The sequence below is a fragment of the Carcharodon carcharias genome, chromosome 20 (genome assembly GCF_017639515.1).
Source record: "Carcharodon carcharias isolate sCarCar2 chromosome 20, sCarCar2.pri, whole genome shotgun sequence".
NCBI classification, from domain to species: domain Eukaryota; kingdom Metazoa; phylum Chordata; class Chondrichthyes; order Lamniformes; family Lamnidae; genus Carcharodon; species Carcharodon carcharias.
In genome coordinates, this window is record NC_054486.1 from 26,078,649 (window position 1) to 26,102,014 (window position 23,366).

At 45.4% G+C, this 23,366-nt stretch overlaps 1 protein-coding gene across 1 annotated transcript in view; it reads left to right on the forward strand.

The window, feature by feature from the left end:
* Nucleotides 1–23,090, forward strand: part of mapkbp1 (mitogen-activated protein kinase binding protein 1) — a 103,660-nt gene extending 80,570 nt beyond the window's left edge. Inside the window, exons 22-29 of the mRNA XM_041214434.1 lie at nucleotides 3,656–3,801; nucleotides 4,972–5,142; nucleotides 8,292–8,415; nucleotides 12,193–12,388; nucleotides 13,970–14,240; nucleotides 15,619–16,599; nucleotides 18,749–18,834; nucleotides 20,651–23,090. Of these exons, the coding sequence (XP_041070368.1) occupies nucleotides 3,656–3,801; nucleotides 4,972–5,142; nucleotides 8,292–8,415; nucleotides 12,193–12,388; nucleotides 13,970–14,240; nucleotides 15,619–16,599; nucleotides 18,749–18,834; nucleotides 20,651–20,962 (2,287 nt within the window). The 3' untranslated portion in view covers nucleotides 20,963–23,090. The remainder of the gene's footprint in view (nucleotides 1–3,655; nucleotides 3,802–4,971; nucleotides 5,143–8,291; nucleotides 8,416–12,192; nucleotides 12,389–13,969; nucleotides 14,241–15,618; nucleotides 16,600–18,748; nucleotides 18,835–20,650) is intronic.
* Nucleotides 23,091–23,366: the final 276 nt, after the last annotated feature.

The window sequence follows — 23,366 nt, forward strand, 5'->3', positions numbered from 1 at the left end:
ACATCACCCCTGAATGGCCTGGCTCTAAATTTAAGGTAATGCCCCTTTGTTCTAGACTCCCCACACTGGAGGAAATAGTTTATCTCCAATCAACACCATCGAATCGTTTAAGCGTCTTAAACATCTCAATTAGATCATCTCTTAATTTCCTAAATTCAAGGGAATACCAAGCAAGTCTTTGCAACCTGCCCTCATAATCTATCCCTTTTAGCTTGGGTATCATCTGGTTAAACTGCATGGTAACCCCTCCAAGATGATCTATCCTTCCTGAAGTGTGGTGTTCAGTACTGAACTCAGTACTTCAAAAGGAGTCAAACCAGTGCTATTGCCCACTTAATGGACCCTTTCTCAATACTCTGCTTGTTTATTTCGAAAGATGCCACCCTCAAAATGACTACTGCTGCATGCTGGGAAATTGGCTTATGTTCTTTTGGCTTTATTTGTATCAGAAAGAAACCAATTGCATCAATGTTGTTGATTACCAAAGGACACGAGCAGAAACAATCACTGAGCGTAGACACATACATACCTACACACACACACACACAGGCGTAAGCACACGCACATGCATGCAGACACACACACGCATGTACACATTCACATATATATTGGCTATAAAAGTGCCGCACACTCTGATGAGGATAACCTTAACATCAGTGACATTTGTCAGGAATTCCAGCAGCCTTGCCTTTTTGAATATGTTATAGTGACGCTGAAAATGCTTGGCTATGTTGGTGAACTCCCGCTATAGCTGCGGCCGTAAGCTCTACCCATAAGGTCCACACCAAGTCCTAGATTAACGTGGGAATTTCCGGTGTTCTGTTTGGGGACAGAGCCTCCAGCTGTCCCACTTTAAGGCATCACCCAAAGGATGGGGGGGGTGCAGGGTAATGTTCTATTCAAGGGCCCTCTCATTTCTCTGGTTTCAAAGGGAACCTTGTGGATCCCCAAGGTACATTCGGATACAAGTCATTGGAAAGTATAAGCGGGCCCCATGAAAGATCCAGCACAATGAAATGGCCTAGACAAAAGAAATGTAATTACTTCTTTTCAATGGTATTATTGGCCCCCTTACAAAAGCATCACTACAAGGAAGGACTGGGCACCTCCCCAGGTGGTAATAGGCACCTGAAGTTTGCAATCTCTGTTAGTGACCATCTCCGCCCTTCTCTGGCGACCACCCACCAAATTTCCTGGCACACCTTCCTGTCTTATTGCAAGCCTGGTAATATTTTCTCTTGCCAAGCTCCCTTCCCCCTCAGCTGCCACTTCTACCAAAACACACAACCCCTTCCAAGCTGCAAAGGCTTCACTATTCCCCAACGCCCAGTGTTGCTAGACTGCAATACTCCCCCTCCCATTCTGTCACATAGGAACATATGACTTAGGAGCAGAAGTAGGCCCTTCAGCCATTTGAGCCTGCTCCGCCATTCAGTAAGATCATGGCTGATCTGGTTATGGTCTCAACTCCACTTTGCCATCTGCTCCCCATAACTCTTGACTCCTTTGTCTATCAAAAATCTGTTTAACTCTGCCTTGAATAAACTCATTGACCCAGCCTCCACTAGGTTTTCTAATTACAGGAAATATCATAATTGAGCATAACCCCATCCTCACTTGTAAAAATCATATTTTCATAGAAGACAAAGCTCAGAAAGTATAGCTATCACTAGAGACTTGAAATGCTGGGCTTATTTCTAATGGATCAGAAAAAGCTAAATAAAAAGGGCTTCAAATAAGGCTTTTGACAAGGTCCTGCATGGGAGAATGGTCAAGAAGGTAAGAGCCCAGGGGCTCCAGGGCAATTTGGCAAATTGGATCCAAAATTGGCTTAGTGGCAGGAGGCAGAGGGTGATCATCGAAGGTTTTTACAATTGGAAGTCTGTGACAAGTGGTGTACCACAGGGCTCAGTGCTGGGACCCTTGCTGTTTGTGGTATACATTAATGATTTTGATGCGAATATAGGGGTATGATCAGTAAGTTCGCAGATGACAAGTACCTGAGAAAAGGATCAACTTGCTTTTCTATAGCGCCTGCCACAAGCTCAGGACATCCCAAAGTGCTTTAAGAATGAGAATTTGGAATTATTTCCTTAACATGAATATTACCAACCAGTTAGAAAAAGACTGCAAGATACAGTTTGTGAGGTAATTGTGAGCTCGGAACGATGTTGCAGAGAATGTTGTTTTCAACCATAATAAAATCCTTTATCTCAATTTTTTTGGATCAACAAGTCCCACTAGCCTATTGTATCTCAATGCTTGCAGATTACCAACTCTACCTTAGATATTTAAGCATTAAGATAATAAGAGGAAATGAGGATAAGTTGGGAAATTGAAGTTGATGTACAAATTCAGCCATAATCTTTTTGAATGGCGGAGCAGGCTTGATGGGCTGAATGGCCTGATGTTCTTATTCCCCCATGACAGCATTGAGCTATTTCTTAAATTAATTATTTTGATGCTGGTTTATATAAACCTTGAAAGCAATAAAGCATGGGAATGTTAATGACAACCACTAGTGTAATGTGCATGATCCACCAGATGCATTGTAGCAACTCGCCAAGGCTTCTTCAACAGCACCGCACAAGCCCTTGACTTGTACCACCTAGAAGGACAAGGGCAGCAGGTGAATAGGAACACCACCACCTGCAAGTTCCTCTTCAAGTGATGCATCATCCTGACTTGGAATCATGTTGTTGTTCCTTCATAATCGCTGGGTCAAAATCTTGGAATTCCCTACCTAATAGAACTGTGGGACAAGATCCCCGCTAAATATTTGTTGTTGTGTAAGACTTATTTATTTCAATGCATGTTACCTTTAGATGTTTTTTTAGTGGCTGGGCAGGCGCGGTATCTTAACAGCACAACTTGTGAGCGGTGTAGGCGGTACATTCTGGATTGCTGTGCAGCCATGCACATATACGGGTTAGATAGAACATCGCTATGAGGGTACTTTTGCCGCAGGGACTGCAACGGTTCAGGAAGAAAGTGTCTCAACAGCATCCTCCCACCGGCCAAGTACGGATTTAAAAAAAGATATAGCTCTTTTCATGACCACTGGATGTCTCAGGATGCTTCACAGCCAATGAAATCCTTTTTGAAGTGTAGGCACTGTTTTAATGCAAGAAATGTGGCAGCCAATTTGTGCACAGCAAGCTCCCACAAAAAGCAGCGTGATAATGATGATTTTTTTTTTGGTCACGTTGATTGAGGGATAAATATTGGGCCTGGACAACAGAGATAACTTCCCTGCTCTTCTCCAAAATGGTGTCCTGGGATCTTCTACATCCACCCAAGCAGGCAAATGGGGCCTCGGCTTAACATCTCATCCAGGAGGCAGCACCTCTGATAACGCAGTTATTCCTTCAGTGCTGCACTGTAGTATCAGCCTTGATTTTGGTGTTCAGTTGAGTAGGACTTGAACCCCAAGCCTGGTGTCTATGAGGCGAGAGTGCTACCAACAGAGCCACAGCTGACAGCTGCCAAGACATGGCAGCCTTGCCAGCTACTCGCACATGCTGAGAATGGATTGCAAGAAAACCAGCACAATGTCCCTTCCAATGAGGGAGCTGCAATATATTCCTTATTGGTTGTTCTTGATATATATTTAATTTGCAGAGTAATGTTAATACTGTACCTCCATGTGTGCCAGTGAGTACCAGGTGAAGGAGTTGCAGAAGGGAACACAGGAGAAGAGTTACCGTGGCCATGGTCTCCTCGAGAAGCACAGTCCTGACAGCGCCTGCTCCGTGGATTATTCCAGCAGCCACTTCTCCAGCCCGGAACACCCACACGAAGGTTAGAACCCAGAGTGGGTTTTCAATTCATTCTCATTCCTCCCTCTGTGGGGGAAAAAGTCTCGATATTCATGCGGGGGTTTTAGCTTTTTAGTACTTTCTGATCATCAGTTGATGCTGCTATTGAAACATTGAATGTACAGCACAGAAACAGGCCATTCAGCCCAACTGGTCCATGCCACTGTAAACGCGCCTCGCGTCCCCCGTCATCTCGCCCTAACAGCTCTTCCTTCTATTTCTTTCCTCTTTATGTGTCCATTTAGCTTTCCCTCAAATATATCTGTGCTATTCGCTGGCACTGGAGGAGCCTTTCTCCTCCAGTAATAGCAGCACTGAGCACTTTCTGTCCCAATGCTGGATGGTTTAACAGCTTCCCCTATACTGCCAAGGTGGCATTCTTAATTTGGATAAGGCATCTGGATCAGTTTGCAGCTAGTCAGAAAAGATCTCTGCTTGGTTTGGACTTAAACCCAGATCCCAGAGGTACAAGGGCATTGTTCTAACCCACCTATTCCCTCAGATGGTTAAAGTTATCTGGACTGGATTTTACAAGTTTCTAAACTCAAAGAGAGCATAGCCTGGAAATTAAGCTGTGCGTGATATTGCTCCGTTCATATGAAGGTAGCTGTTGCAGAGGTCACGTGGCAGTTTTGAGAGGCAGCTCGGAAAAGAGGCCATGTGACATGGGCACCCTTGGTGGTCTCTCTACTGCTCCTCCTAGAAGCTGCCTTTTTAAAAATTTATTCTTTCATGGGACATGGGTGTCACTGGCAAGGCTAGCATTTGTTGTCCATCCCTTGAACTAAGCAGCTTGTAACACCATTTCAGAGGGCAGTTAAGAGTCAACCACATTGCTGTGGGTCTGGAGTCACATGAAGGCCAGACCAGGTAAGAACAGCAGATTTCCTTCCCAAAAGGGCATGAACTAGCTTTTCAATTCCTAATTGTTAATTGATTTTAAATTCCCCTAGCTGCCGTGGTGGGATTTGAACCCGTATCCTCAGAGTATTACCCTGGGTCTCTGGATTACTAGCCCAGTGACATTACCACTACACCGCCATCTTTCCCTCTTTGTGTGTCTGTTCGCTCGACCGTTTGGAAATAAGAACCAGTGCCAAAGTTTGGGTTGAAAATGTGACCAGAAGGTCATCGTGTCCTATTAACATTTCAGATTCCGAATGCACGGAACCGCTGAGCGTGGATGGGATCTCCTCCGACATGGAAGAGGAAGAGGATGAGCTCAGCAGGAGCTTCCCACGGGAGACAGCAGTGCCGAGAACCCCAGATCAGGAAAAATTCCTGAAGCAGCATTTTGGGACCCTGTCAGATGAGAGTATTGGAGGTAAGACTGTCACCACTATAAGGGGCAGGTGTGGAAATTTTAGATTCTCAGTGAATCATTAGCTTAATCAGTGCCAGCCATGATTTTCTTTTTAAATTTATTGTTTCATAGGATGTGGGCATCGCTGGCAAGTCCAGCATTTGTTGCGCATCCCTAACTGCCCTTGAATTGAGTGGCTTGCTAGGACCGTTGTCAACCACATTGCTATGGGTCTGGAGTCACATGTAGGCCAGACCAGGCAGACATGATGACAGATAAAAGCAAAATACTGCAGATGCTGGAAATCTGAAACAAAAACAGAAAATGCTGGAAAAGCTCAGCAGGTCCGACAGCATCTGTGGAGAGAAGAGCAGAGTTGACATTTCGAGTATGTATGACCCTTCTTCAGAGGGGATGAACATGATGGCAGATTTCCTTCCCTGAAGAGCATTAGTGAACCAGATTGGGTTTTCTAAAACAACAATCAGTGATAATTTCGTGGGGGAGAATTTTCTCCCCATCGGGGGGGGGGGGGTGGGGGTTGTGCGGGAGCGGGCATGCGCGCAGCCGATCGCTGCCCACAATCGGCTGGGTGCCGCCATTTTATGTGGGCGGGCCAATTAATGGCCGGCCCAGCATAACGTGCTCCCAGAAGTGCTGAGTGTTCCCTGTGCAGGTACGGGGGGGTTGGGTGGGGGTGTTGCCTGAGTCAGGGCCTGCGCACGAATGAGCACAGAAATCTCTCTGAGGCGCCGGGCTGCCTCAGGGAGATTAGTTTAAATTTTAAAAATTTTAATAAAGGGGAGAAAAAAAAATTTAGGACATATCCCCTTCATGTTAAATTGTTACATGAGCTGGGACATGTCTATGAATTTTATTAAACATTTTTCAAACCTTTTTAAAACCTTCATGAAACCTCACCCCGCCCGAGGCTGAGATCCCATGATAAATGCGAAGGCCGCCTGGGCTCTTTGCCAGCTCAGTTTATTGTTTTAATTGATAGTTAACTGGCCTTAGTGGGCCTTTGACACTGAACTGAAAATCTGAATGATGCGTGGTGATGCTGGGACGTATGCCAACATTACTGCATGTCATTTTATGCCCTGGTGAGCTGCCCGGTGGGATTTGAATCCATGTTCCTTGTGCATTAGCCTGGACCTCTGGATTATTGGTCCAGTGACATTACCACTATGCCACCATCATCCTCCCCCATCCCCCTTTATAATATGCAGAGTTATACAATGTGGACCTTAGTGTTAGTGACGTTGCAAATCTTGGAGGCTTTATCCTATTTGTTTGCAGGTAAGGAAGGAATTTCCCACATTCCAATTTTCTCTTGGAAATTTACCCCTGTGGCGCTTAAGAGGGCCACCGCCTACAGACTATAGTCGGTGCTGTACAATCCGCTCAGAGGTGAAAGGCAGCTCTTCGGGCCAGAATTGCTGTCCGTCCTTCGTGAAACGTGTCTGGATAGCTAATTATGTGTAACCAAAGAGTAGTTTCTGTGTGTGTCCTGAGTGCCACCAGCCCCATACCGCATTAAGATGTACCTTCAGGTATTCGCTCCCCCATCGAGTTTTTAATCAGCATTCTGCGATTTTTCGCTTTTTGGGTATTTTTGAGTAATTTCTACCCTCGCGGTTATTTTTGTATTTCTTTTCTGTCGTCTTCTCCCCCCCTCCCTCTTTTGAAGACAGTAACTCTTTGCTGGGGTACAGCACTCCGTCAGTCCCCAGTTCTTCATTGGAATAGCTATTCTTCATCTATGAATTGAAACAGCGAGGGCGGTTGGGGGGTGCTGGTGGGGGGGTGGTGTCCTGGCTGAGGTAATCCTGTCCTCACTTGGCAATATATAAAGAAAATCTGCACGTTTCTACTTGGCCAGTGGAGGTCACCACTGTCAGGAACCCTCGCCGATTCTCACCGAGAAAACAGCACCTTCCACAACCTCATGATACTTAAGGCTCTTTACAGCTGGTCAAGTACTTTTTGAGGCGCACTCACTGTTGTTTGTGGGAAACGCGGCAGCCAAGTTCTGCACAGCAAGATCCCACAAATAGCATTCAGACAATGACCACTTATTCTGTTTTGAGTGATACTGATTGAGGAGTAAATGTTGGTTAGGACGCTGGGAGGAACTCTCCTGCTCACCTTCGAAAGACTGCCGGGGTGGGGGGATCTTTCAACCTCCAGCTGAGAGGGTAGACGGGACCTCGGTTTGAGGTCACATCCGAAAGAATGCACCTCAGTGCAGCACTCCCTCGGTACTGCACTGAAGTGTCCGCCTAGGCAGTGTGCTGAAGTCCTGGAGTGGATCCTGAGCCCATGACCTTTCTGCCTGGTGAGAGCTGGGACTAAGCCATGGCTGACAACTGTAAAACTCCAATAATGGCCCCGAGTGAGACCAGCTCACTAAACACAGACCCGGAGGTGAGGCTGGGGTTTTACCATGTCTCATTGCATAAACTTGCTTGGTATCTTTAACCTCTTCTTTTTCTGCCTGGATAATGGCTAAGACCACTACCTGATCACTGAAGCCTGATCTACTTCCCCTTGACTCTGTCCAGTTGTGGTGTTGTCCTGTACTTTGACCCTTGGTCTTCACCAAGGTTCAGTCAATAATAAGCAAGGGTGACACTGCTGAGTTCTCTGACCTTGACTGGGAGTGGCACCTATGACTATAACAATCTGCCTTGATTACCTTGAGTGTAAGGAGAGGGGAAAATAAAACTGCCCTAATCACCACAAAGCTGGAAATGTGCCTACCAATTAAATAAAGCAACGAGTTCAGCTGCGAGGCCCCACACTGTTAAATAGCTTGCTGACATTGCTTTCAAAGCCCCCTAGGGAATAATGGGCTCTTATGAGAGTGAGGGGGGTGTGGTAAGCAGCACAGAAGCAACTGGGGTCCAACAAGAAGTCAGCAAATCCAGTAGAGCAGTACGGGTGATAATTGTTGAGGGACGAATATGTCCCTGTGGGCGACTGTCAGGAGACCCCAGTCACTGCCTGGAAATAGTTGTCTTCTTTCCTTCACCCCTCAGGAAGACATAGAGACTCTGCTCATCATCACCTCACTCAGATTGGCATTCAAATCTGCTTTGTTGCACTGAGCACCCGCCCTGTGGTTCTACATTTTTAATAACATGTAACATGAATTACACCGACAGTGAAATCTGACCATCGACTGGACAGCCTGAAGCCATTGCTCGCAAGAGAGACTGAAGAGCTTCTCAACCCTCGGCTCAGCATTTCAGCAAAATTCCTGTCTCGATCACTGACGTCAAGTTTGAGGTCAGTAGAGGGAAGTCGCCGTGTTTTTCTTGAATAATGTATCATTCGATCGTGAAATCAAATGTTAGAGTAGCTTGTGTATCTTTAGGAAGGGAATATATGCCTGTATTTTAGAAGGTGACAGGGAGCATGTGTCTGTGATACAGGGTTGGTGCCTGTGTTCCAGGGTGGGGTATGCCTCATTATGAGGAGCAAGCGGCCGCGCGACAGGGAGTGGCACCTGCATTACAAAGGAATCACGGAAATTCAGTTTATGCCACAAATATAATTTGCGCTTAAAATCCTCTGATTCATTTGTGCTGGTTTGGTGGATTTTTGGGAAAATTGCACTAAAGAAACCAGTGTAGCTGAGTGGAAAGTCCAGGCTACTCCATACCCGGAGTAACAGTGAGGCGGGAGACTGAGACAAGGGTTTCAAGGGTGCATGATAGGCGAGAGCCAGAGGAAAGGATTTTAAATGGTGAAGTGAGTTGATGAGGAATAAGAGTGGCTGCGTTTTCCAGAGGTAGAAAGAGGGAAGGGAGATGTGAAAGTGGGTGGAGTTCGCCATACCACTCACTCAGGGGTAATGTGGCCATGGGAGACATCTCAACTGTGGAGGTAGCTGCACATATGCATGGCGGAGGTAAATAGTGTTAATGTTGCAATCCTGAGACCAGCTGTTACTAATTGGGGAAAGGTTAGGGCATTATTCTTTAGTATATGTAAGAACCGGTTTCCACTTGTGTTGGCGGGGAGGGGAAGGAAAAGGGAGTCTATGGGTGGAATCATCTCCCCTCCTCAGTCACCACTGGGAATTGTGGCCGGTGGGGTTGGACAATCCCGTGGGAACTGTAAAATCGGTTTCCCAGTGGCGGGACTTGACGTTGGGAACTTATGGTCCCGACCGCCATGGTGGGATAACGGCTGGTTGCCATTTGTTGGGAAACAAATGAACACCCGACTGAAATTTTCCCCCATTGTCCAATTGTTCCCCGCTCCCCTCCCCCAATCCCAACACCCGCAGGCATGATTTCACGCCGGTCCGGAACACATCCGGACCAGCATGGCGTGCCTATGTCAGGACTTATCTGGGGGAAGGCCCGGGGCAGCTTGCACAGACTGGAAGAGATGGGGGCCTCCAGCCCCAGGTCTCCTGGAAGATCATGTGCCGCAGTGGGCGGGTGGAGAATCTATCACATGGATCCTCGAGCTGCAGCTGTCCATGTTTTCAATATGGCGCCAGTTATGATGGTGGGATGCATGACATCCTGCCTGCCTCACTGCGTAAAACTTCAGAAAACCCCCGTCTGAATAATTAATGATCCCAGCATCATGCAATTCAGCTCGGTTTCCTGTCAGGCAATGCAGTGGGAAACCCTCTCGCTTTCCCTCCCCTGCTACAGAACTTAAGCCTGGAGCAGTAAATTCCAGCCTGTGCCTGTGTTCTCTGGGCTTTGTGAATAAACCTATGTTAAGGAAAGACTGGTCCAGATTCCTCCGTTACACATTGAATGACCACCATATTAGAACAAAGTGAATGGTGAGTTTCAGCAAATGCTTGGAGAATGGGAGCAAGGGGAATTCAACTGAAGACTGAATTTATAGAGGTGACAGGAAATAAGGGCAGAAGTAGGAACTTTGAGGAATAGTCCTTCAGTATAGCACTTAGACCTCTCCTAACAGCTGTTTGTAAATTACACAAAGTGAATCACTCCTTAGAGTGATTTTAACTGGTGCTTCTCAAGTACTATAAGATGTTTGCTCAGCCACATTCAGATGTGCATTGTCACTGCAATTAATGATCATTCGCCAGCCATCAGTCTGAATGGTCTCCTGACATTGGTATTGCCAAGAAGACATCAACCAAACATAATATGAAGTTAAAAAGCTGTAACGTGTTTAGTAAAATCAAATTTTCTTTGCAATGAATATGTACAAGAACCCCAGAGAGCGAAGATGTTTTGTTTCCACTTCAGTTCAGAATGCAATTTCCAATAGCTTGTGGAGTCCTGTATGTTACTGACAAAGTTAATGAGCTCCAAGCCAATATGAGAATCAGAGCCCATAGGTTACATATATGAAGTGATCTAACAAAGTGTGCAGATAGAGTTACCAACATCTCCAAACTGAGAGTCCAACACACTACTGTCGAGATACAGAGCCCTCTGAGAGTCTAACACTATTATAGAGCAATAGGCCTCTAACTGAGAATCTAACACTCTCCTGTACAACAACAGACCCCTAACTGAGAGTCCAGCACTCTCCTATAGAGCAATAGACCCCTAACGAGAGTCTAGCACTCTCCTATAGAGCAATAGACCCCTAACTGAGAGTCTAGCACTCTACTGTAGGGCTACAAAGCTCTTTGAATGTGTTGCCAGTACTTGCTGCTGGAACTTCAGTACTTGTTGCGTATGCGCCTGCAGTACATCTGCAGGCGCCATTATGTCCTGTACCTAGCAGCTGACTGCATTCCTGTTAAAACCCTTCAAGCCTCGGAAATGGATTTCCAGGCCTTTTGAATGGTTTGTCCAGTACACTACTAGTAACTCTAAATTAGAGTCCAACATGCCTCTTTTAGAAGGAACATAGCTCTGAATGAGAATCTCACATTCTTGCCACTGAATGACTACATGTCCCAAACAGCCATTCTGGTAGATCTTCCAAATGTTCTGAACAGGTGTCCAACACTGTTATGAAATCTGTCAGGGTTATTTTAGCCAAAGGGTAAAACCAGGTGCTAAAAAGGTGCGAATAAGACTTGCCTGTTTGAATGTTCATATTTAGCACATAATTTTGGTCTGACATGCTGATTGCCATGATTTGAACTTGCCCGGAGGTGCTAAACAGGAATCTGGAGGTTTGACACTCAAGTGCAGAAGTATATGTAGGCTCTTCCCACCCATCTCCACTGGAGGTGTGGAGTGATCTGGATGGCACACAGCGGCAAGATGGCTCAAAAACCAATTGAGAGGGCACACAAGGTCTCAGGCACATCACTGGAGGTCATGGTGGAGGAGGCTCAGAGGAGGAGGGATGTCCTGGACCTATGGCTATGGAAGGAACCACATTGCCCTCCTGTCCATGACTCCCAGAGCAGCTGCTGCTACACTGCCTGGCCTCACCTCCTCCTACCGATCCTGCTGCAGACCAAGGGGGACCCCTAGCAAAATACTTATGACCAAACACTCCCTTTCTCTTGGTGACTCCTATAAGGTGGAGGAGCATGGCATTTCATCTTTTTAGGTGAAGGCCTCCAAGATTAGAAATTTTGGCAAAGGTGTTGCAGAAAATTTCTCGATATGCTTAAGAACCCTCTTCACAGTTCCAGCAGCAATGACCATAAAACCTTTCAGCATTCCATTAAGTAGCATCTGAAATCAACACCAACATCGAGTTTACTCCAAAACAGTTAGATGCTGCTCAAGGAGGGTGTTATTTGAAGGACTACCCACCAGAATTTCATATATCATCTTTAATGTGCATGAGCAAGGAGTTTAAGTGGTACTCTGTTGTTCAACAAGCCTCTGATGGCTGTTCCAAACCCTGGCTTCACCACCTGTGCCCAGCTGGCATTTAGTGCCAAACACGAGCTAAACCAGCATTTCAGTTTAAGATCGTGCTTTGGCCACCTTGTTACTACTGGTGAAAATCACCCCCCTGATGTCATCTGCGTAGAAGATCAGCTGGTGAACTGTTCATTAAATTTGCCAAAAATGGTTGAAAATGACGTATGGTGAGAAATCCCCAACATCCTAACTGGTACCCATATTGTTGGCATTTTTGTGTTTTCAGGCACTCGCCAGATCTTAACTCCATGTTCCTCCTGCATGGTGAGCCAGGAGCCAAGCAAGTCACACTCCCTGTCTCTAACTTAGAACAACAAGGAGAGGAGGACCTCAGAGTGAAGAGTGAGAGTGACAAGCGAGACCCACAGAAGAGAGAGGACTCAGTAAGACACAGAAATGATGATCAGAAACAAGCAGACGATGTAAGCACTGCATTACGTTTTGGATTTTCCTATTATCTTTGCTTATATATATGTTAGTTAAATAAGTACAGCAATCAAGCAATTTATTATGCAGTTAAGGCCTTGGAAAGGGTGCGAAGGAGAGTGGTACCAGGGCTGAGGGTCTTCAGGTATGTGGAGAGACTGGAAAAGCAGGGATTGTTCTCCTTAAAGCAGAGAGGGTTAAGTGGAGATTTGAGGGAGGTGTTCAAAAGGGTTTTGATTGATTAATTAAGGGAGAAGTATTTTCAGTGGCAGAAGGATCAGTTACCAGAGGACACCAATTTACAGCAAAAAAGTCAGAGGTGACATGATGAAAAATAAATTTAACGCAGCAAATTTTGATCTGGAATGCACTTCCTGGAAGTGGAAGCAGATTCAATAATAACTTTCAGAGGGAAATTGGATATATTCTTGAAGGGGGAAGTTTTGCAGGGCTATGGGGAACGAGCAGAGAAGTGGGATTAATTAGATACCTCTTTGAAAGAGCCAGCAGAAGGCCCAAGCCTTCTGTGCTGAATAGTTCTATGAATCAAAATCTGTCTTTATCCTCTGCTATGTTTGATCTGCCAATTAATCTCAGATGCAGGAAATTGGTCACGGAAGAATACATATGTCACTTTAGAGGATGAAAAATAATGCATTTACAGATCAGTCTTTACAGGTAGAGACGCTTACTATGATACTCTTACTCCTTCCAGCAGTGAGTTACAGACTATCCACAGTGTTGCACAGGAGATGAGGCTGCTGTTGAGTCAATTCAGTGGAGGTGCTGTCAGTGAAACACTTCAGTGGAGGTGTTGGTAGTGTCAGTCTTGTGGAGATATTAGCTGTGCGCCATATCTGTGGAGATGTTGATGGTGAGATACTTCAGTATAGATGTCGGCAATGAATCACTCATTTGAGCGTATTATAAGTGAGTAACGTCAAGAAGTACATCGGTGCTTAGTCTCTCCTGTGAGACCTTGCTGTCGGGTCTCTCCTGTGAGACCTTGCTGTCGGGTCTCTCCTGTGAGACCTTGCTGTCGGGTCTCTCCTGTGAGACCTTGCTGTCGGGTCTCTCCTGTGAGACCTTGCTGTCGGGTCTCTCCTGTGAGACCTTGCTGTCGGGTCTCTCCTGTGAGACCTTGCTGTCGGGTCTCTCCTGTGAGACCTTGCTGTCGGGTCTCTCCTGTGAGACCTTGCTGTCGGGTCTCTCCTGTGAGACCTTGCTGTCGGGTCTCTCCTGTGAGACCTTGCTGTCGGGTCTCTCCTGTGAGACCTTGCTGTCGGGTCTCTCCTGTGAGACCTTGCTGTCGGGTCTCTCCTGTGAGACCTTGCTGTCGGGTCTCTCCTGTGAGACCTTGCTGTCGGGTCTCTCCTGTGAGACCTTGCTGTCGGGTCTCTCCTATTGGAGATACTAAGGTGAATCAGCCTGACCATGATCTTAAGGTAGTTTCAAATAATGGGATTTAGAGCAACATAACAAACATTGGCTTCTATGTAAAACCAGAGCCAAGTAGCGTGCTCACAGGTTAGTAAATTACCTAGGGATTTACTTTTCCTTATTTTTTTTTTCTGCAGCTCACATTGGAATTCTTTTCAGTGTTGAATTCTGCCCAAGGCAAAACTCCAGTGAAAACTCCAGTTAGAATAGAGTCTAGTGCTGTTCCAGATAAGCCAGTATCTGTCAGAGCGATGTACACGCAGAAGAAACGGAACCCAGCTCTAGAAACAAGGAAAGTGTTCATTGGATCAGCAAAGGGACAGTCAGCCTCAGCACATCCAAGTCCAGCTGTGTCACCAAGTCCAGCCATGAGAAAGTCCCAATCTGTTCATGACCTGATCCATGAAGGTAAGGAGAAAGGAGACAGTCAGCTATATTTACACCAAGGAAAGTTGATTAAAGAAAAAGAAAGAACTTGCATTTATATAGCACCTCAGAATGTCCAAGTGCTTTGGTTTGTTGTTGATTTGAACCACCTCATGGTAAGAATTTGTGCAAAAACACTCTGCTATATAAATGATGTCTCTGATGCTGGCTATGTGGATATGAATAGAGTTGCAAATAATATGTGAAAGAGACAAAAAGCTCTTTAATATTTTCCTTTCTCAATACAGTAGCGGATGATAAGGGATCTAACTAGAGCCTAGTAACATAAAACTGAAGATAAAGTTCTATGTTGTAATGGGCTGATCAAGGACTGGAATCTTGGTGTTTGTTGATACTTCAACTTGCAGATCCTTGAGTTTAGTCAACACTCAGGTGGCCATTGTGGGCCACTTTATAAGGAATTTTGGGAGGGTCTACATTTCATTAAGCTGAAAGTGTGGAAGAGTGAGCCCAAGAAGCTGAACAATATTAATGGAGGAAAAGAATAAAGGATCTTTTGACATTAAGGGTGCTGTTCTGATGAGGATCTCTCTATTGAGGGTTCTGTACTGATGAGGATCTCTCTATTGAGGGTCCTGTACTGATGATCTTGCTATTGAGGGTCCCGTAATGATGAGGATCTCTCTAATGAGGGTCCCGTAATGATGAGGATCTCTCGCTATTGAGGGTCCTGTACTGATGAGGATCTCTGACTATTGAGGGTCCCGTACTGATGAGGATCTCTCGCTATTGAGGGTCCCGTAATGATGAGGATCTCTCTCTATTGAGGGTCCCGTAATGATGAGGATCTCTCTGTATTGAGGGTCCTGTACTGATGAGGATCTCTCTCTTGATGGTCCCAGACTGATGAGGATCTGTCTGTATTGGGGGTCCTGTACTGATGAGGATCTCTCTGTATTGATGGTCTCATACTGATGAAAACCCCTCTGTATTAAGGGTCCTATACAGATGAGGATCTCTCTATATTGAGGACCCAATACTGATGAAGACCCATCTGTATGAGGTTCCTGTACTGATGAGGCTCTCTTGTTATTGAGGATCCCATACTGATGAGATCTCTCTATTGAAGGTCCCGGACTGATGAGGATCTCTCTATTGAGGGTCCCGGACTGATGAGGATCTCTCTATTGAGGGTCCCGGACTGATGAGGATCTCTCTATTGAGGGTCCCGGACTGATGAGGATCTCTTGGTATTCAGGTTCTTGTCCTCATGGAAAAAGCTGACTGAAGAGGACTAATGAGAATTCTTTAATGTTGAATCCTTTGTAAATCTGTTGGTTATTTCCATTTTTGGGTTGGCCATTTTCATTGTGTTTATCCTGTGTAGTTTACCCAACAGATACAACATCAACAGCCATCACATCTGCAAAGTTGCAGTCTCACTCAGTGACTGTAACTGAGAAAGATACCAGGGCCAACCAGCGGCGGACTTTGCCCATCGTCCCCAGTAAAGTGGATGCCCCATCATCATTGCTGGCAAAGGATAACACTCAGGGAAAGAGCACCAAACTAAAATCCTACATGAACCCAACGACCAGCTCCATGGCCAAAATGTCACGCAGTGTTTCAATGGGAGACAGCCTGAACCTCAGCGAGAATGGTGAGGGTTTGACACTCTCAGAAAAGAGTGTGGGTGGACCATCTTTGGAAACGTCACCTAGGACTTCACCTTTGGTTATCACGGACATTGTGAGTGAAATCTCGCACAAACAGGAGATGATTAAACAGAACCTGAAGGAGACTGCAAGCTCTAAGCCATTGTTGTTACAACAGTCAGGAGGTTCCACAATGTCTCCTGCTAATAGCTCTCAGTCTAAATTAACTCTTGGCACTCGGGCTAACTTATTCCTGGATCTACCTAAACCACTGCCCGACCGACCTTCTTTGACTTCATTCTCGCCACCAATCAAGTTGAAGTCCTACTGTGAAAGCGAGCCCTTCAAGCCGCCTGTTTCACCTGCAGGAGGAACAAAATGGAGGCCACCTTTGGGGGATGGCCTTATCACTTATAAGGACATCCAAGAGAAAAAGAGCGGTAGTGCTTCCACACCTGGACAGGAGACAGCTACTCCATTGGAACGCCAGCCACCCGTTCAATGTCACCATGAGTCACAAATAGGGACATCTCTTAAACCTCCTTGTCAGCAAGTGTCCTCCGTGTGGATGCCTGCTAACTCCAACTACAGATGTAGCAGGCTTGTTGAAGAAGCCTCAGACTCTTTACCCAACATTCCAGCAGCAAGTGGCCAAACGGTACCTGTTTCTACACCAGCAACACTTCCACTTTCTGTGCCCCAGAAGACTTTAGAGAAGGAACCAGGTATGAATTGAGCTCTAACTGATCCCACTCCTGGATTGATCCATGTACTTGGCTATTGCAGGCTATGCTTTACAATTCTGCCCATTGCAGCTTACTGCTCGTGCTGGTGCATACTCCGGCTCCTTTTTGGTACCATTACTCTGTTGCCTTGTAAAGTGAGGCTTCCTGTGTTCAAATAGTGTTATTTTCTCTCTTTCTTCTTTGTTGGCCTTCCCTATTCCACACTATGTCAACAGATTTCCAAAAGCAGCTCCTGTCCCTCCAACCCTTCCCTCCCCAGAGGAAACACTTTGGCCTGGATTTTTGCTCCCAGGCCGGGGATACGGGTTCAAGACATTTCCCAGCTCTGCAAACCCATCCTGGGAGAAAGTAGCCCAGAAGGTCATACTTTCATTCTGGGGTGGTGGGCTTCTCTGGGAGTCGGGCTGGGCAACCTCAGAACAAGTGTGTGGGATTCCAGCCGCAGAAGCGGGCTGGGCGCAAGGTCTACCTCGGTCCACCTGCACTGTGTTGAGATTAATAAAAAACCATAAGACCATAAAACAACCCCTCACCCCACACCCCCACACACCCTATGTTCCATCCATGCCACCTCATGTCCCCACCCACCCCCATGACCCTGTGCCAACTTAGTGCCAACTAATACCAACCCATGCCCCACACCCTTTGCCCATACGCCTACCATGCCAACTCACCCAGTATCCACCATGGGAAGACTTCAGGACCCATGCTGAGATTAAACAAAATAAAGTTCCAGGTGTTCACTGCGAACTTTTTTTTAAATCTCATTCATAAAAACCCATTTAATACATTTACATTCCTTTAACTATATTATTCCTTATAACAACAAACATTTCATTCAGATAAAAGCAAAATAATGCAGATGCTGGAAATCTGAAGTAAAAACAGAAAATGCTGCAAAATCTCAGCAGGTCTGGCAGCATCTGTGGAGAGGGAAACAGAGTTAATATTTCAAGTCCATATGACTCTTCAGAGCGCTGAAGAAGGGTCATACGGACTCAAAACAATAACTGTTTCCCTCTCCACAGATGCTGCCAGACCTGCTGAGATTTTGCAGCATTTTCTGTTGACAATGGAACGTGAAATCAGTCATGCAGCACTAATCTAGTAATGGTAACCCTAAGGCTTATGTCAACAGAGTGAAATAGCAAGCAATCATTTTTTTAACACTGCATACAGTTTTTACAAAGAGTTGGAGGGTAGTAGTTTTAAATGCCTTGACAGCTCCCTTTGATAATTCCTCTTAACACTTTTGACCATTGTTTTTGACAGTTCCAGTGAACTTTCCGGTTCCAATGAGTTTATACACTTTTTATGCACATTCATGCTCACTTCTAGCAATCTTAAAGGGCACCTGACCTCCTCTAAAGGTATGCTGGAACCATATCTGATGGGGCACCTTACCTCTCCAAAAGAGTACCCTGGCTATCCAAACAAGTCCACAAAGTTCACACCTGCTCCGGCCAGGTCTAATCTGCACTTATTGGGTTTCGGACACCACTCACACCAAAATCACATGTGAATGGAGGCACCTGCTGATTTGTACGGGCAGCTGCATGCACAAAACATGATCCAACCCCACTCCTGTCCCTGCGAAAATGGCAGGTGCTGTGTTTAGGGGCCAGACTTCCAATTTCCAGGCTTGTCCACCATTTTTGTAAAGAGATTCTGTCACTGTGAAAATACAGGTCTTTGTTTCCAGTGCAGTACGATTTTGTTCAAGTACTTGCCTTCAGTGGCATTTGAGGCTGAAACCCCATCCTCGCGTTATAACAAGATACTGCACCACTCTACCTGTAAAGCATATAATAGTGTATCAGTCACACCAGATGTGAAGTCATGGGAGTTCCTTTATTATGCCCAATTAAGACTTCAAATTAAAGTCATTACTGCAGTGTTAACCTCTCACCCTGAACAAGGACTATATTAACGTCTGATGGATCTTATACTCTAAACTCTGTACAAATATGAGCAAAAATTAAAATGCCCAGAACCTTGTGACTTGGGTAAGAAAGTGACTGGGAGAAAGGAGACAAGAGTTGACATAAAGAGTACTTTGAAGAGCTTGCACTGTCCACATAAATTGACTGTAACAGTAATTACCTTTTTTATTTTCTTTTCCTAATAGGTCCTACTGTCAGTGTTCAGAGCTGTAAACTCCTGGCGAGTGAGCTGCAGAGCTGTTTAGAGAGAGCCCTGAGCCTTTACCGAATGGTGAGTGTTGTTGGCATTGTCATATGTGTCTAAGGTAGATCCAGGGGATCAGTGACACAATAAAGCTATTGAAAAATGAAAACTTAACAAGAAAGATCCATCTGTGGCTTACTAAAGAAGTTCAGGATAGCTAGGTTAAAATACAAGGCTTATAATGTTGTGAAAAATGCCCCGAATCTTATGACTTAGGTAAGAAAGTGATTGGGAGACAGGAGACAGAGTTGTGATAAAGAGTACTTTGAAGAGCTTGCACTTTGAAGAGTAGTAAGTCTGAGGATTTGGAGTGTTTTAGAAATCAGCAAAGGACCATCAAAAAGTTAATGAAAGGGAAAAGAAAAAGAATATGAGAGTAAACCAGCCAGGAATATAAAAAACAGATTGCAAGAGCTTTTACAAGTATATAAAACGGAGGAGACTAGCTAAAATAAACATTGGTCCCTTTGAGGCAGGGTCAGGAATTATCATGGGGAATGAGGAAATTGCAGAGACATTGAACAAGTATTTTATATCTGGCTGCACAGTAGAAGACACAAGTTACATGCCAGAGATAGGGGATAACCTTGGATCTAATAAGAACAAAGAAATTAAGGTAATTAATATTAGCAGAGAAAGAGTATAGGAGAAACTTAAAGGATTCAAATCCAACAAATCACCTGGAATCAAAGATCTGCTGCAGTGATAATGGATACGCTGGTTTGATTTTTCAAAATTGCCTAAGTTGGCAAGAATCACTGACAGAGCCTCAGGTATTTACAATCTATATTAATGACTTGGATGAAGAGAGCGAGTGTAATGTATCTAAGTTTTCTGATGATACAAAGTTAGGTGGGAATGTAAGCTGTGAGGAGGACACAGAGGCTGCAAAGAGATATAGACTGGTAAAGTGTGTGGGCAGCAAGTTGGCAGATGAAGCATAATGGGGAAGTGTGAAGTTATTCACTTTGATCATAAGAATAGAAAAGCTTAATATTTTTTAAAATGTGTGAAACTTGTAAATGTAGGTCTTCAGAGTGATTTGGGTGTACTCGTACAAGGAACACATAAGCAGGCACAGCAAACAATTAGGAAGGCAAATAATATGTTGGCCTTTATCGCAAGGGGATTGGAGTACAAGAATAAAGAAGTCTTGCTACAATTGTACAGGGCCTTGGTGAGACCACACTTGGAATACTGTATTTTTTGGTCTCCGTATTTAAGGAAGAATATAATTACATTGCAGTAAATACAATGAAGGTTCACTAGATTGGTCCCTGGGATGAAAGGGTTGGCCTATGATGAAATGTTGATTAAATTGGTTCTATATTCTATGAGGCAATCTCATTGAAGCATATAAGGATCTGAAGGGAATTGACAGGGTAGACACTGAGAGGTTTGTTTCCCCTGGCTGGGGAACTGAGAACACAGGGAGACAGTTTCAAGATAAGGGGCCAATCATATTGGACTGAGGTGAGGAGAATTTTCTTCACTCAAATGGTTGTGACCCTCTGGAACACTACCCCGGAGGGTTGCGGATGCTCCATTGTTGAATATATTTAAGGCTGTGAGAGAGAGATTTTTGCCCTCTCAGGGAACCAAGGCATATGGGGAGTGGTTGGGAAAGTGGAGTTGAAGCTGAAGGTCAGTCATGCTTGTGTTGAATGGTGGAGCAGGCTTGAGGGGCTGAAAGCCTACTCCTGCTCCTATTTCTTGTGTGCATGTGTTCTACACACTGCTGCTAAAAAGATGGTTGGAGTTCTGTTCACTCTTCAAGCAAATGGTACAGTCCAGGAGTGGTGGGTCCCTTGTAACTAATAGCTCCTGTGGATCTCTGTTTCAGGTAGCCGATAACAAGGACTCCTCGGACGAGAGCTGCCAGATAACGGCCGTTCTCTCAGAAACATTTTCCTTGGTGAGGAAAGAATTGGACTGTTTCCAGCATCCAGGAGCAGGCCCCAGGCAATCTCCCCAGGGGCCAGGCCAGGCGACCTCTGCGCCTTACCTGAGTAGTAACCCCCCAGCAAAGGGCGACGGCTTTGAAGATGAGAAGACCCTAGCCCTACTCGAGCAGTATTCGGAACTTTTACTCCAAGCTGTGGAGCGAAGGATGGATCATAAGCAGCCAGGAGGAAGGGAAGGTTCAGGACTGTGAATTGTACAGCACACAATGCAATTGTAGGCTTGCAAACTCCCCCACACAGAAAACACCATAAAAAAACATTCTTCTCACCAGGGGAAAGAAAATGGTATAACACTATCTATTGTGTTGATCACAACTCACCTCATATTTAACCTGGGATTAGTTAAGTCCCATTGTCTAATTGACTGAGAAACCTTTATTGTTATTGCCTTCTGATGTTTATTTTAAATGTTTCATTTCTCCACATCCAGCCCCCGTAATAGACTGTAGGACAGAGTTGAAGGGAGTCACAATGGTGCCGCCTTATTGCAGTGCCACCCTACAGTGGTCAGCTCCTCCTAAAGCGGTCAGTAAAAACATTTCAGTTCAACCCAGAGAGCAACAGAGAGGGGTCTTGGCTCGCTCGAGCCTGCCGGGTGCAAGTGTTGGTGATCCACGTGGTGGGAGAGTGGAAGGGAGAAGTTCAGAAAAAAAACATATTGTGGAAATGTTGTTTTAGCTCAACGAGAATAAGCTGCAATAGATTGTGCGCCACTGCTGCAGGAAGACAGAAGCAATGTCATTCTGAGGCAGGCTGATGAATTGCTCCGCAAGCTTTTTTATAAGACCTTCTTGTTCTGTATCTTGTGGTCTTGCTCCCACCCTCTTTATTTTCTTTCACTCTCTGACCGCCTATCTCTTCCTCTCTCCAACCAGATGTTGCTCAGGCTCCTCCAGTTAGGCAATAAATCACTCTGGTATAGTGAACAGGAATAGGTAGTCCTGTTGGTGAAACTAAAACCCTGGAATGGATCACTACAGATCATGACTGTTGGAGCCGAGCCTTCAGCGATTAAATACTGACTGAAGCCACCATCACTAAGCTGACGGTCCCTTTAAGGGAGGGGAAGGGAGCCTATAAACCAGTGTGTGCTCTTGATATTCCTCACAGTGTGTGATATAATGTGCATTCCCTATTGATTGGACCACAATTCCTTTTCTACATTCCTCCATTCCCCTATATTTGGGAAATCAGAGGATATAACTTTGGGAATATTGTCTTATTTACTGAAAAAAAATGTTTACTTTTAGAAAAGCCTTCTCAGAGTTAGAATGAGGAAGGTATAGGTGTGCAATGGAAAAGGGTTTCCCTACCTATCACTGAGCAACTGCACAATGCGTTGCGGGATCCCCTTTTGCTGTTCGTTCTGTACAAGCTAAATCTTCCAGTCATATCACCCCCCCCCCGCCCCACCCCACCCCACTGAACTGCACCCCTCAGTCCGATCTCCCTGACAACTTCATCACTCAGTAGGTTTTCCCCCTGAACTTTACCCCTCAATGGACAGGAACTCTCAGACACTGGACAGGACAGGACCACACAAACACTGGACAGGACCACACAAACACTGGACAGGACCACACAAACACTGGACACAAAGACCGGACGGGACACACAAACACTGGACACAAAGACTGGACGGGACACACAAACACTGGACACAAAGACTGGACGGGACACACAAACACTGGACACAAAGCCTGGACGGGACACACAAACACTAGACACAAAGCCTGGACGGGACACACAAACACTAGACACAAAGCCTGGACGGGACACACAAACACTAGACACAAAGCCTGGACGGGACACACAAACACTAGACACAAAGCCTGGACGGGACACACAAACACTAGACACAAAGCCTGGACGGGACACACAAACACTAGACACAAAGCCTGGACGGGACACACAAACACTAGACACAAAGCCTGGACGGGACACACAAACACTAGACACAAAGCCTGGACGGGACACACAAACACTAGACACAAAGCCTGGACGGGACACACAAACACTAGACACAAAGCCTGGACGGGACACACAAACACTAGACACAAAGCCTGGACGGGACACACAAACACTAGACACAAAGCCTGGACGGGACACACAAACACTAGACACAAAGCCTGGACGGGACACACAAACACTAGACACAAAGCCTGGACGGGACACACAAACACTAGACACAAACACTGGACGGGACACACAAACACTAGACACAAACACTGGACAGGAACTCTCAAACACTGGACAGGCCACACAAACACTAGACACAAACACTGGACAGGAACTCACAAATACTGGACAGCAACAAACAAACACTAGACAGAAACACAAACACTAGATAGGAACACAAACGCTAGGCAGGAACTCCCAAACACGACAGGACACAAACACTGAACAGGAACCCACCAATTCTGGGCAAGAATTCCCCCAAACTCTTTGCGGACTCTCACCAAACTTTGACAGTTTGTACAAACCTTGGGTAGGAATCCAAAAAACTGAAGCATATTGATGGACACAATCTTTCGAACCTCAGTTTATCCCTGGGGATGTCTTTGGAGATGGTGAAACTCTATTTCAGAGATCTTT